The sequence below is a fragment of the Vulpes vulpes genome, chromosome 2 (assembly GCF_048418805.1).
Source record: "Vulpes vulpes isolate BD-2025 chromosome 2, VulVul3, whole genome shotgun sequence".
Taxonomy (NCBI): domain Eukaryota; kingdom Metazoa; phylum Chordata; class Mammalia; order Carnivora; family Canidae; genus Vulpes; species Vulpes vulpes.
In genome coordinates this window covers 120575001-120587167 of record NC_132781.1, presented here as the reverse complement: position 1 = coordinate 120587167, position 12167 = coordinate 120575001, and the positions used below count along the sequence as shown (strand labels likewise).

At 38.1% G+C, this 12167-nt stretch overlaps 1 protein-coding gene across 3 annotated transcripts in view; it reads left to right on the top strand.

Moving 5' to 3' along the window:
* The window catches only part of DIAPH1 (diaphanous related formin 1), a 94128-nt gene that overhangs the window by 65662 nt on the left and 16299 nt on the right, over positions 1-12167 (top strand). For all 3 annotated transcript variants that reach the window (XM_026018032.2, XM_026018014.2, XM_072749825.1), the window contains one exon: positions 10925-11023. In XM_026018032.2, the coding sequence (XP_025873817.1) occupies positions 10925-11023 (99 nt within the window). The remainder of the gene's footprint in view (positions 1-10924; positions 11024-12167) is intronic.

The following is a 12167-nucleotide window of genomic DNA, read 5'->3' as shown; positions in this document are numbered from 1 at the left end:
ATTATGTTGTATATGCGTGGCATTTATTTATTTTCATTATTTTTAATATTTTTCTCTCTGCATTTATTCACCCTGGAGTTTAGGCTTTCTAGGACTTGGCCTGTGAACCTATTATGTTCACCTTTCCTCAGGATGTAGCCTTTTGGGTTCCTAGCTACTGAGGAGAGAATCTCATATGAGACTCCCCACATTAGGAAGAAACTGAACCTTAATCCCTGTCCACCCTTGCTATACACAACCACCAAAGTGGTATTGGAAGTGTTCCAGTGCTGTGGTTACCTTGGAGCAGTTTGTCACCATCTTAGCACTTCTTCCATGCTTTTAAGGTGTTTTTTTAAACATTGTGTCAGCATTTTTAGATGTTTTTCCATGGGAGTTTTGGCACTGTTATTGGAAATGGAAGTTCTCTTTTCATATTTTACATGATAATTGTCACCACATTGAAAAATGAAAATGTTATGTAATGAAACCAGTCTATCTTTCCTTGATACCATCTTGATTTTGTGTTATTCTTAGAAAAGTTTTTGTTTATTCAAAACTATATTGTTTTTCTATTTTTAACATTTAGTGTTTAATATGTCTGGAATTTATTTTTGTGAGCACCATAAAGTGAGGTTCTAACTATTTTCCTTCAAAATGGAGAGCCAGTTGTTCCAGCATGGTTGGTTAGACCAGAAGTCAGCAAATTATGACCAGCCTCTTTTTTTTTTTTTTTTTAAGATTTTATTCATTTATTCATGAGAGTCACGGAGAGAGAGAGAGAGGCAGAGACATAGGCAGAGAGAAGCAGGCTCCATGCAGGAAGCCTGGTGCGGGACTCGATCCCAGGACTCCAGGATCATGCCCTGGGCCAAAGGCAGGCGCTAAACCGCTGAGCCACCCAGGGATCCCACCCAGGGATCCCTGCCCAGCCTGTTTTTGTTTGAACACGGCTATACCATTTGATTACATATTGTCTGTGTCATCTTTCATATTACACTAGTGGAAATAGACTTATTCAACAGGATACTACTTAAGACTAAACAGCCATTAAAAAAAAAAAAAAGGTTAACTAAACCAAGCACGCAGATAGAAATCCTTCGAGTTAAAAGGGAACCCAGATTAACATTCTACTTATCACAAACTATTTCACTTAGAGCAAGTGTATGTGTATTGCCTCTCCTTTGAGACTAACCTCCTCAAGCTTCATTACCATGTTGGTATATTCCTTTCTCCCTTTGCAGCCAAAGCCATCTTGTGGCTAAAATGAAGCAGAGAAAAAGAAACACAGGCTGCCTCACTTACTAGTAAACTCTAAAAGGTCTTAGACACAATTACTTTTAAATCATTAAAAAAGCATTTCTATATTGATTACCCTCAGAAAATCAGTCTGGGTGGAGAGTTTTTCTAGTTCAGTGAAATTTATCCTTTTTACAACCAAAACTTGTTTTTAAAAATTAAAACATTAGGAACTCTCAAACAACAACAAAAAATCCACCTTGAAAGTGTACAGTTTCACGGTTTGAGTATCACACAGTTGTACAGCCACTGTCACTATCTCATTCTGGAACATTCTCATCACAAAAGAAACTCCTGAATTCATCTGCAGTCACTCCCCACCTTCTCTTCCCCCAACTTGGGAGTCATTGATCTGTTTTGTGTCTCTCTGGATTTGCCTGTTCTAGACAGTTTGTATCAGTGTAATCATACATTATATTCCCTTTTATGTCTGGTTTTCTCACTAATAATGATGCTTGCAAGGTTGATCCATGTTGTAGCCTGTGTTAGCTTTTCATTCTTGCTTATGGCTGAAAAATATTCTATTGCTTTAGATATACCACATTTTGTTTTTCCATTCATCAGGTGATAGACATTGGGTTGTTTCCACCTTTTGGCTATTACAAATAATGGTGCTGTGAATATTTTCCTTTTTTTTTTTTTTCTTAACTGAACAGTTTGAGATAAAGTACTGACATACCATGCCTCTCCCACATGTAAGACTATTCTTTTTGCTAACCACAGTGCAGTTACCACATTTAGGAAATTTATCATCGATATAATATTATTAGCTGATATACAACCCATATTCACATTTCACTGATTTATGATTTTATGTATTGTGTTTTGTTTTGTTTTGAGATGTTATTTATTTACAAGAGCAAGCAAGCGAGCATGAGTGGAAGGGCAGAGGGGCAGAAGGAGATGGAGGAGCAGACTCTCCACGGAGTAGGGAAACCTATATGGGGCTCTCCCAGGACCCTGGAATCATGACCCAAGCTGAAGGCAGACACTTAACCAGCTGAGCCTTGATTTTACACATGTTAATTACTAATTTTTTTATTGAGGTGAAGTTTGCATAAGGTAACTATTTAAAGTGAACAATTCAGTGGTGCTCATAAAATGAAGTAGAAAGTTTCCCTTCTGTTTTTGAAAGTCATTACATAAAATTGGCATTCATTTTTCTTTCATCGTTTTATAGAATTCTCTAGTGAAACCTTCTGGACCAGGAGATTTCCTTTTCCTTTTTTTTTTTTCTTTTTTTTAAAAAAATATTTTTATTTATTCATGAGAGGCACAGAGAGAGAGAGAAAGAGAGAGAGAGAGAGGCAGGCAGAGAGACAGGCAGAGGGAGAAGCAGGCTCCATGCAAGGAGCCTGACGTGGGACTTGATCCCAGGTATCCAGGATCAGGCCCTGGGCTGAAGGCAGTACTAAACCACTGAGCCACCCAGGCTACCCTAAAAGACTTTTAATTATGATTTTAGTTGTTAAAATGGTTTCAGTAGTGTTCAAATTATTTCCGAATGTGCACTTGAGCTTTGGTAGATTGTGATTTTTGAGGAGTGGGTCTCTTTCTGGTAAGTTGTCCAGTGTATAAGTACAGAGTGGTCTATAGTATCCCTTACTATCCTGTCACTGGTTCCAGGACCTGCAGTGACAATCCGTTTTATTCCTCATATTGTAGTATATAGATCTTCTCTCTTTTTGACTTTGTGTGTTTGCCTTTTTTATTGATTTTTTTAAATCTTTTTTAAAATTTTAGTAACATACAGTGCAATATCACTTTCAGGAGTTGAATTCAGTGATTCATCACTTACATATGACATCCATTGCTCTTCACAAGTGCCCTCTTTATTATTTATTTATTTTAAAGATTTTATTAATTAGAGATAGGGATGCTTGGGTGGCTCAGTGGTTGAGGATCTGCATTTGGCTTAGGTCGTGAGCTCAGGGTCCTGTGATCAAGTCCCGTATCAGGCTCCCCACAGGGATCCTGCTTCTCCCTCTGCCTCTGCCTCTTTATGTCTCTCATGAATAAATAAAAAAATCTTTAAAAAATTTTTTTGAGAGAGAAAGAGAGCACAATCCATAGGGTGGGGGGGCAGAGGAAGAGGGAGAAGTAGACTTCTTGCTGAGCAGGGAGGCTGATTCGGGGCTTGATCCCAGGACCCCGAACTGAAGGTAAATGCTTAAACAGCTGAGCCACTCAAGTCCCCCACAGTGCAGTGCCCTCTTTTTTTTTTTTTTTTTTTAAGATTTATTTATTCATGAGAGACAGAGAGAGAGAGAGAGAATGAGAGAGAGAGGCAGAGACACAGGCAGAGGGAGAAGCAGGCTCCATGCAGGGAGCCCGACATGGGACTCGATCCTGGGACTCCAGGATCACACCCTGTGCTGAAGGCAGCGCTAAACCACTGAGCCACCCGGGCTGCCCTACAGGTGCCCTCTTTACTACCCATCACGTGTTTAGCCCATCTCCCACCCACCTCCCTCCACCCCTGAGTTTGTTCTCTATCATTAAGAGTCTCTAATGTTCTCTCATGGTTTGTTCCCCTCTCACCTTTTTTTACCCCCTCCCATATGTTCATCTGTTTTGTTTCTTAAATTCCACATACGTGAAATCATGGGGTATTTCTTTCTTTGACTTATTTATTTTACTTAGCGTAATATACTCTAGCTCCATCCATATTGCAAATGGCAATTTATCATTCTTTTTGATGGCTGAGTAATATTCGTGTGTGTGTGTGTGTGTGTGTGTGTGTGTGTCTGTGTGTCTCAAATATACACCACATCTACTTTATCAGTCCATGGACATTTGGGCTCTTTCCATAATTTGGCTGTTGGTAATAATACTGCTATAAACATCAGGAGGCATGTATCTCTTCAAATCCTTTGGGTAAATAACTAGTAGTGCAATTGCTAGATCATAGGGTAGCTCTATTTTTAATTTTTTGAGGAACCTCCATACTATTCTCCAGAGTGGCTGTACAGTTTGCATTCCCACTAACTGTAAGAGGGTTCCCCTTTTTTCCACATCCTCACCAACACCTGTTCTTTCTTATGGTGTTAATTTTAGCCATTCTGAGAGGTGTGAAGTGTTATCTCATTGTGGTTTTGATTTGTATTTCCCTGATGATGAGTGATACTGAGCATCTTTTTATGTGCCTGTTAGCCATCAGGATGTTGTCTATGGAAAAATATCTATTCGTGTCTTTAGCCTATTTCTTTACTGGATTATTTGTTTTTTTTTTGGGGGGGTGTTCAGTTTAATTTCTTTATAGACTTTGGATACTAACCCTTTATCAGATATGTTGTTTGCACATATCTTCTCTCCCATTCGGTAGGCTGCCTTTTAGATTTGTTTATTGTTTCCTTATATCCAAAAACTTTATATTTTGATGAGTGCCACTAGTTCATTTTTGTTTTTGTTTCCCTTTCCTCCAACAATGTGTCTGGTAAGAAGTTGATGCAGCCAAAGTCAAAAGGTTGCTGTGTTCTCTACAGTTTTGACGATATCCTTTCTCACATTTAGGTCTTTCATCCATTTTGAATTTATTTTTGTGGATAGTGTAAGAAAGCTGTCCGGATTCATTCTTCTGCATATTGCTGTCCAGTTTTCCCAGCACCATTTGTTGAAGAGACTATCTTTTTTCCATTGGATATTCTCTCCTGCTTTGTCGAAGATGAATTGACCATATAGTTTTGGATCCATTTCTGGGTTTTCTATTCTCTTCCATTGATCTACATGTCTCTTTGTCTCATGTGTCTCTTTTTGTCTCCATGACTACAGCTTTGCAATATAGCTTGAAATCCAGAATGTGTGATACCTCTAGTTTTCTTTTCCTTTTTCAGGATTGCTTTGGCTATTTGGGGTCTTTTGTGATTCCATACAGCTTTTAGAATTATTTGTTCTACCTCTGTGAAAAGTGCTGGTGGTATTTTGATGAGGATTGCATTAAATGTGTAGATTGCCTTAGGTAACATAGGCGTTTTCACAATGTTTGTTCTTCTAATCTACGATCATGGAATATTTTTCAATTTCTTCGTGTCCTCTTCAGTTTCTTTCACAAGTGTTCTGTGGCTTTTAGAATACAGGTCTTTTGTCACTTTAGTTAGGTTTATTGCTAGGTATCTGTTTTTGGAGCAGTTGCAAACGGGATTGATTCCTTGATTTCTTTTTCTGCTACTTTATTATTGGTGTATGGAAATGCAACAGAGTTCTGCACATTGATTTTATATGCTGTGACTGCTGAATTCTTGAATTCTAGCAACTTTCTGGTGGAGTCTATTTTATTGATTTTTTTTAAAGCACCTTTTTCAATCATTAGATTTTCTCTTTTGTGTTCATTTTTATTGATATGTGCTCTTAAATTCTTCATTTCCTTCCATTTGCTCTGGGTTTGTTTTGGTTTTTTTCTAATTCTAATTACAGGAAAATTGGACTACTGACTTTTCTTCTTTTCTAATGTAAACTTGGTGTGTCAGTTTCACTGTCAGCATTGCTATAGCTGCATCCCGTATGTTTCGATGTATTATACTTTCATTTTCATTCAGTTCTGTGTATCTTAAAATTTTCTCTTGAGACTTTCTATCTGACTCACAGATTACTTAGAAGTGGTTCTTTAGTTTCCAAGTGTTTGGATATTTTCCTGTTATCTTTTGGTTATTGATTTGTAGTTTGATTCCATTATGGTTAGAGAACATACTCTGATTTCAATTCATTAAATCTATTGCGGTTTATTTTATGACCCAAGATACCATCTTTCTTGGTAAATGTCCAATGGACGCTTGAAAAAAATTTTTTTCTGCTCATGATGGGTGAAATGTTTCATATACCTCAGTTAAACTTGTTGATGGAATGTCACAGTCACTTGTTCTGTATCCTTGCTGATTTTCTGCCTAGTAGTTCTACCCCTTACTGAGAGTAGGGAGGGTATTGATTTCTTGGAGTATTGTTGTGGTTTGCTATGTCAGTTTCTCATTTCACCTGTATCCATTTTTGTTTCTTATATTGAGGGGGGCCCTATTTAGAATTGAGGGGGGCCACATTTAGAATTGTTATGTCTTCCTAGTGGATTGATCCTTTAATCATTATGTAATGTTCCTCTTTGTTTTTTTTTCCTTTCTCTTTGTATCTAGTTATTTTATTTGCCCTAACTTCTACTTACCTGTAATTTATAGATGTTTTGTTTTTAATGTTTGCATGGTGTATCTTTTTTCAGCCTCTTAATTTCAACCTACTTCTATCTTTGTATTTGAAGTAAATTTATAGACAGCATATTGTTGGGTCTTTTATTAATCTACTTGCCCATTGTTTTATGTCCATCTGAGCCTGTCAGTATCACTGTCATCAAGGAATACCAGGAGGTACTCATTTGGTCCCCCACTACCTGTAGCACAGGAAAATATGCAGGGAGACCCCACACATAGTTTCCTGACCAGACCCAGTGCTGTAGCTGAATGAACCCTTGTGGTTCTTAATGACCATAAGATGCACTTCAGCAATGGTTATCAGGGAACTTTGAAAAAATATTTATTGCTACAGGTCCTGGAGGATGCAGAACACACTTGGACTGTACAATGAAGTATCTGGTAGAGAGACAGAGAGAGAAACAGAGACCGAGAAAGGTAGCCCCCAGAGTTCTGCATATATTGGGGTCAAGGATAGGGTACCAAGGGTTTTGCTGGTTTACTCTGTTGGTAAATTTAAAACATAAAAGCAAGAATTAAATTGCAGGAAGGAAAAAGTGGGGTCATTCAAACAATTATTTAGGTTACCTGGAGCTTTCTAAAAGGGAGACTTCATGGGTGGGTGGCCTGGCTCTCAAACTAGTTGTATAGATGTCTTTGAAGTGGATGCCTCAGCAAGCAAAAAGTTAAAGCTAATTGTCAGGCACCTAACCTACAGCCAATCTCTGTTGTTGTATTTATATCATTTATATTAAAGGTGATGATGGGCAGCCTGTGTGGCTCGCATGGTTTAGCACCCCCTTCAGCCCAGGGCCTGATCCTGGAGACCTGGGATCAAGTCCCACGTCAGGCTCCCTGCATGGAGCCTGCTTCTCCCTCTGCCTGTCTGCCTGTGTCTCTGCACACCCCCCCTTTCTGTCTCTCTGTCTCTCATGAATAAATAAAATCTTTTTTTTTTTTTTTTTTTAATTAAAAAAGGTAACTACTGAATGTTAGGACTTAAGTCTGCCATTGTGTTTTCAGTTTGCTTCCTCTATTTCTTTTTTCTTAATTTCCTATGGTTTCTTTTAATATTTTTAAAGATTCCATTTTGATTAATGTATAATACCTGATTGTATCACTTTGTATGGTTTGCTTGGGTTTTGCTCTAGGTATAACATTATGCATACATAATTTATCCTGGTGTGATGATACTGATATTTTTACCAGTTCAAGTGAAGCATAGAAACTTTATTTTCATTTAGGTCCCTTTACTCTCCCCACTTTTTAAAACAGTTGTATTTCTTCTACATAGGGTTAGTTCATTTTGATAGAGCTGATAAGGCTGTATTGTGGTGTCTTTCCTGATTGGAGAGGAGTTCCCAAAACTGGGGCAATGATTGATTGGGTTGAGGCTGGTGGCGCAGGCAGTGAAGGAATTCACTGGAGGCAGAACATAGGTGAGAGAAGTTTATTGAATGTACTGCTAGGGAGCAACAGTCAGGATAACAGAGGAGAGGCTATCTGCCATGAGGGAGTGGGTGCGGGCTGTTTTTCAAGAGGGAAGGTGAGGAAGTATGGCCAACATAGGGAATTCTCACTTTTTTGGTAGCTGTGTCTGGTTGTGGATAGCCCATGGGTTAGTGGATATTTTAAGGTAGGTCACCTGATGGGCCTGTCTGTATTCAGTCAGGGCGTTGCTGTGGGCTCTTTCTACCTTCCATCGTTCCAGCCTGTGGTCTAAAAGCAGCCTCTGCAGATGATTGTCTCCTCCTGAGTTACAGGTTCTTGTAGTTCTTCATTAGTCTAGTGGTTGTTGTGAATTACTGCATGGAATTACATCTTCCACAAAGGGACTTTTCATCCCTTTCTTGTATATGTACCTTATATTTATTTTTATCTTATTGCCAAGCACAAAAGCTGAGTCTGTTTTTTTCTGTTTTTAATCATCAGTAATGATTATGTATCTTTCTATTTTGCCAGTATAAAATGAGAGCTTTACTTTTCTTCTTCCCTTTTTCTTTTCTTTCTTTCTTTTTTTTTTTTTTTTGTTTGTTTGTTTGTTTTTTAAGATTTTATTTATTTATTCATGAGAGACAGAGAGAGAGAGGCAGAGACACACAGGCAGAGGGAGAAACAGGCTCCATGCAGGAAGCCCGACCCGGGACTCAATCCTGGGTCTCCAGGATCAGGCCCGGGGCTGAAGGTGGTGCTAAACCACTGAGCCATCCGGGCTGCCCTCTTCTTCCCTTTTTCTAAGTTTTTGTGATACAGTCTGGATGTTTTAACTCTCCATTTTAATCTGACCGCCCATAATTTCCATTTTGTTATATGATCTGATCTGTCTTTAGTACCTCTCTGACTTTTCCTCACCTCCCCCTCACTCCCTGCAGCCATAATGATCTTTTTGCTTTTCTTTGAACTCACCAGGCATGCTCCTTTCTTGGGCCTTTGTATTCTTTGTGCCCTCTGCCCGAAATGAAATGAGTCCCCTTCTCCCTGAAGATACTCCCTTGGCTTGTGCTGTCTCTTCCTAAAAGGCCGTTTTTGTTTTTGTTTTTTTTCTAAAAGATCTTTCTTCAGAAGTCATATTCTAAGACTTTCCCTCATCCCTCTAAAGGTATAATCCATCCCCTATTAAAGCCCCATTTCTTCTCTACTTGATTTTTTCACAGAACTATGACTAGCTAATACAGTAATTTAAGTATTAACTGGTTGTCTCTTTCTCTTGATTAGAATATGAGTTCCATGAAGACAAGAATCTATATCTGTTTTGTTCACAGTTATTTTTTAAAAAAATATTTTATTTGCTTGAGAGAGAGAGCACAAGTGAGGGGAGGAGCAGAGATGGAAGGAGAGGAACAAGCAGACTCTGCCTTGAGCTTGGATCCCAAACCCCCACCCCAGGATCCTGTGATTGTGACCTGAGCCAAAACCAAGAGTCAGACACTCAACTGACCAAGCCACCAAGCCACTCCTCTGTTTTGTTCACTGTTTTATTCACAGTGCCCAGAATAACCTGGCACATATACATAGATTCTCGATAATAGGTGCTCAGTGTTTAGATAAGTACCTAATCTTCATGTATTTAAAATTTTCCTTCTTTAGATTGGGACTGTCAGGCCAAAGGATGAGTGTTTTTAGTAGTTCTTGGTACTTTTTGCCATGTAAATTTTTTTGTTTGCTTTATTTCTTATTTGTACCAGGTAATACTTTTTGTATGATTTAAAATTCAAACAGTATGAAGTTTGTGTTGAAAAGTATTCCTTCCGCTTCCATATTTAAGCACCTCATTCCTCCTCTCCTTAGAAGCAACTAACTTTGTCCATTTTTGGACACTCCTTGGGGAGATATACCAGTTGAGCCTCCTATAAAGAGTTGATATCAGGTTATATTATAGGACAGAATATTGTACAATTCTATCTGTCCAGAACATTCCTATTTCCCTTTCTATCTACCTCCCAACCCCCTTCAATAGCCAGTGTCAACCATTTTTTTAGAGAATGTTCCTGTCATGCTAATTGCTAAAAGAGTGAGATAATAAAATATTACTCTGTCTATGCTCTTGAAGTTCAAAATCTAGGTAGGATGGTAAAGTATACACATTTAAAAAGTAACAGAGGGTTGGGCCTCCTGGCTTGCTTAGTCAGTGGAGTGTGCAACTCTTGATCTCAGGGTTGTGAGTTCAAGCCCCATGTTGCATGTAGAGGTTACTTAAAAATAAAATCTTTTTTTTTTTTTTTTTTTTTTTAAAGTAACAAGGGCACCTGAGTGACTCCATTGTTTTTGTTTTTGACTCAGTTTGTTAGGCATCTGACTCTTGGTTTCTGCTCAGGTCATGATCTCATAGGTCATGAGATTGAGTCCCACATCAGGCTCAGGGGAGTCTGTCAAGCAGATTTCCCTCTGCCCCTTACCCCACTTGCACGCACACAGGGCACACTCTCTTGCTCTCTAAAATAAACCTTTAAAACAAAGAAAAATTTCATAGAGAACTCCTGTTCATGATGGAGCTTGAAAGATAAATAGAATTTTTAATAGACACAAGAGGATAACATGGTGGAAGTCTCTAGTAACAGTTTGGCAAACTACATCCCTCAGGCTATTTCACTTGTATATTGTCTTTGCTCTCATGCTGTAGTGACAGAGTTGAGCAGTTGAAACAGATCATATGGTCTGCAAAACCTAAAATATTTACTATCTGGTTCCTCAGAAGGCTCTGTGAGCAAATAATAGGATGTAGGTAGGAAAATGTTACTGATAACAGGTAAAGAAAGGAGAATAAGATGTTGACTATAGTTGGGGGGGTATCAGTAATAGAAGAGTGGAGGGCTAAAGAAAAGGAATACAATTAGGGAAACCATTGTTAAGAAGAAGTGAGGAGTCATTCCAGGCTAGTACAGTAGTTCAGTAAGGCTCAAATGTGGCTTGTCCATAATCATGCTTTTCTTTTTCTTTTTTTTTTAATCATGCTTTTCTAATCTTTCCTTTACTAGCCAAGAAGGATCAGGAAGGTGGAGAAGAAAAAAAATCTGTGCAAAAGAAAAAAGTAAAAGAGTTAAAGGTGTTGGATTCAAAGACGGCCCAGAATCTCTGTGAGTGACTCTGTGATTCCTAACTATTTGAAATGTTGAAGGGGTTCTTCTAAAAGCTTAATTTTGGTAGATCCAGGGTCCCTTGATTTGTTGAGTTCCTGATGTATGCCAGGCATTGTATAGGGAATTTCCAGTATCTTGTTTAATTCCTCAGTAGCACTGCAAGATTATTCCTTACCTTAAAACTAGATACTAACAGCATTTAAGACTTTTAGGAATTTTAGGTAGGGAAAGACCGGTTTGGGATTTGAACCTCAGATTTTTTTTTTAATTTCAAAGCCCTTACTGTTTCCATTGCATCCACAGAATATTGTAGCCACTGTGCATTTCTTTCTTTCTAACTTTCTTTTAAGTACTTCCTTCAAATACAGGCACTAGTTTGCCTTCACTTAAATCTAAAACAACTTTGTGGTTTAGAATAAATAATGTAAATCCTGTACTTCTCAAACTAGGATCAGAATCTCTTCTGCAAAATTGGTATAGGTAGTACTTACTTGATCAGGATGAATGTTGATTTTGTTTGTTTGTCTGTTGATCTCCTTTATATTGAGTAATAGAGATTTAAATATTTGCTCAACAAATATTTGAGGTTCTGCCATGTTGCAGTCTCTGTTAGGCACGTATGAGACAGGTTTTCCAGAGATGAGAGGGTATATATTCCATAAAACCTATTCACAATCTTGAAATGTGGCTGTTGTACCCATTTTTCAAAATGAGATTTAAGTTTAGATTTTGTGACTTGGCCAAGGTATACATACCCATAAGTAAAATCAGGGATAGAATGATAACAGTAAGCCTTTACATTATTCTTTGTTCTATAATCCTAGATCATTGACAACAAATACTACTAAATATTGTCTGTGGTTACGTAAGTCCTTTTATGGAGACCAAAGTAATGTGAGATAGTTCTCAAGATTATCTCTGGGAATAGAAAATATGAGTAACTCCTATTTTAGAAAATGATACAAGACTGGGTAGTACATGGTTCTCTCCAGCTGGGTGATAACAACATAGAAAACACAACTCACAAAGAGAATTGAGATTTGTTTAGAGAGGAGGGATGGCCTAGGAGATGTGATTTAGTGATTCAGAAATTATTATTCAATGCCTCTTATGTGCTAGGGACACTAAGCTGAATAAGTCA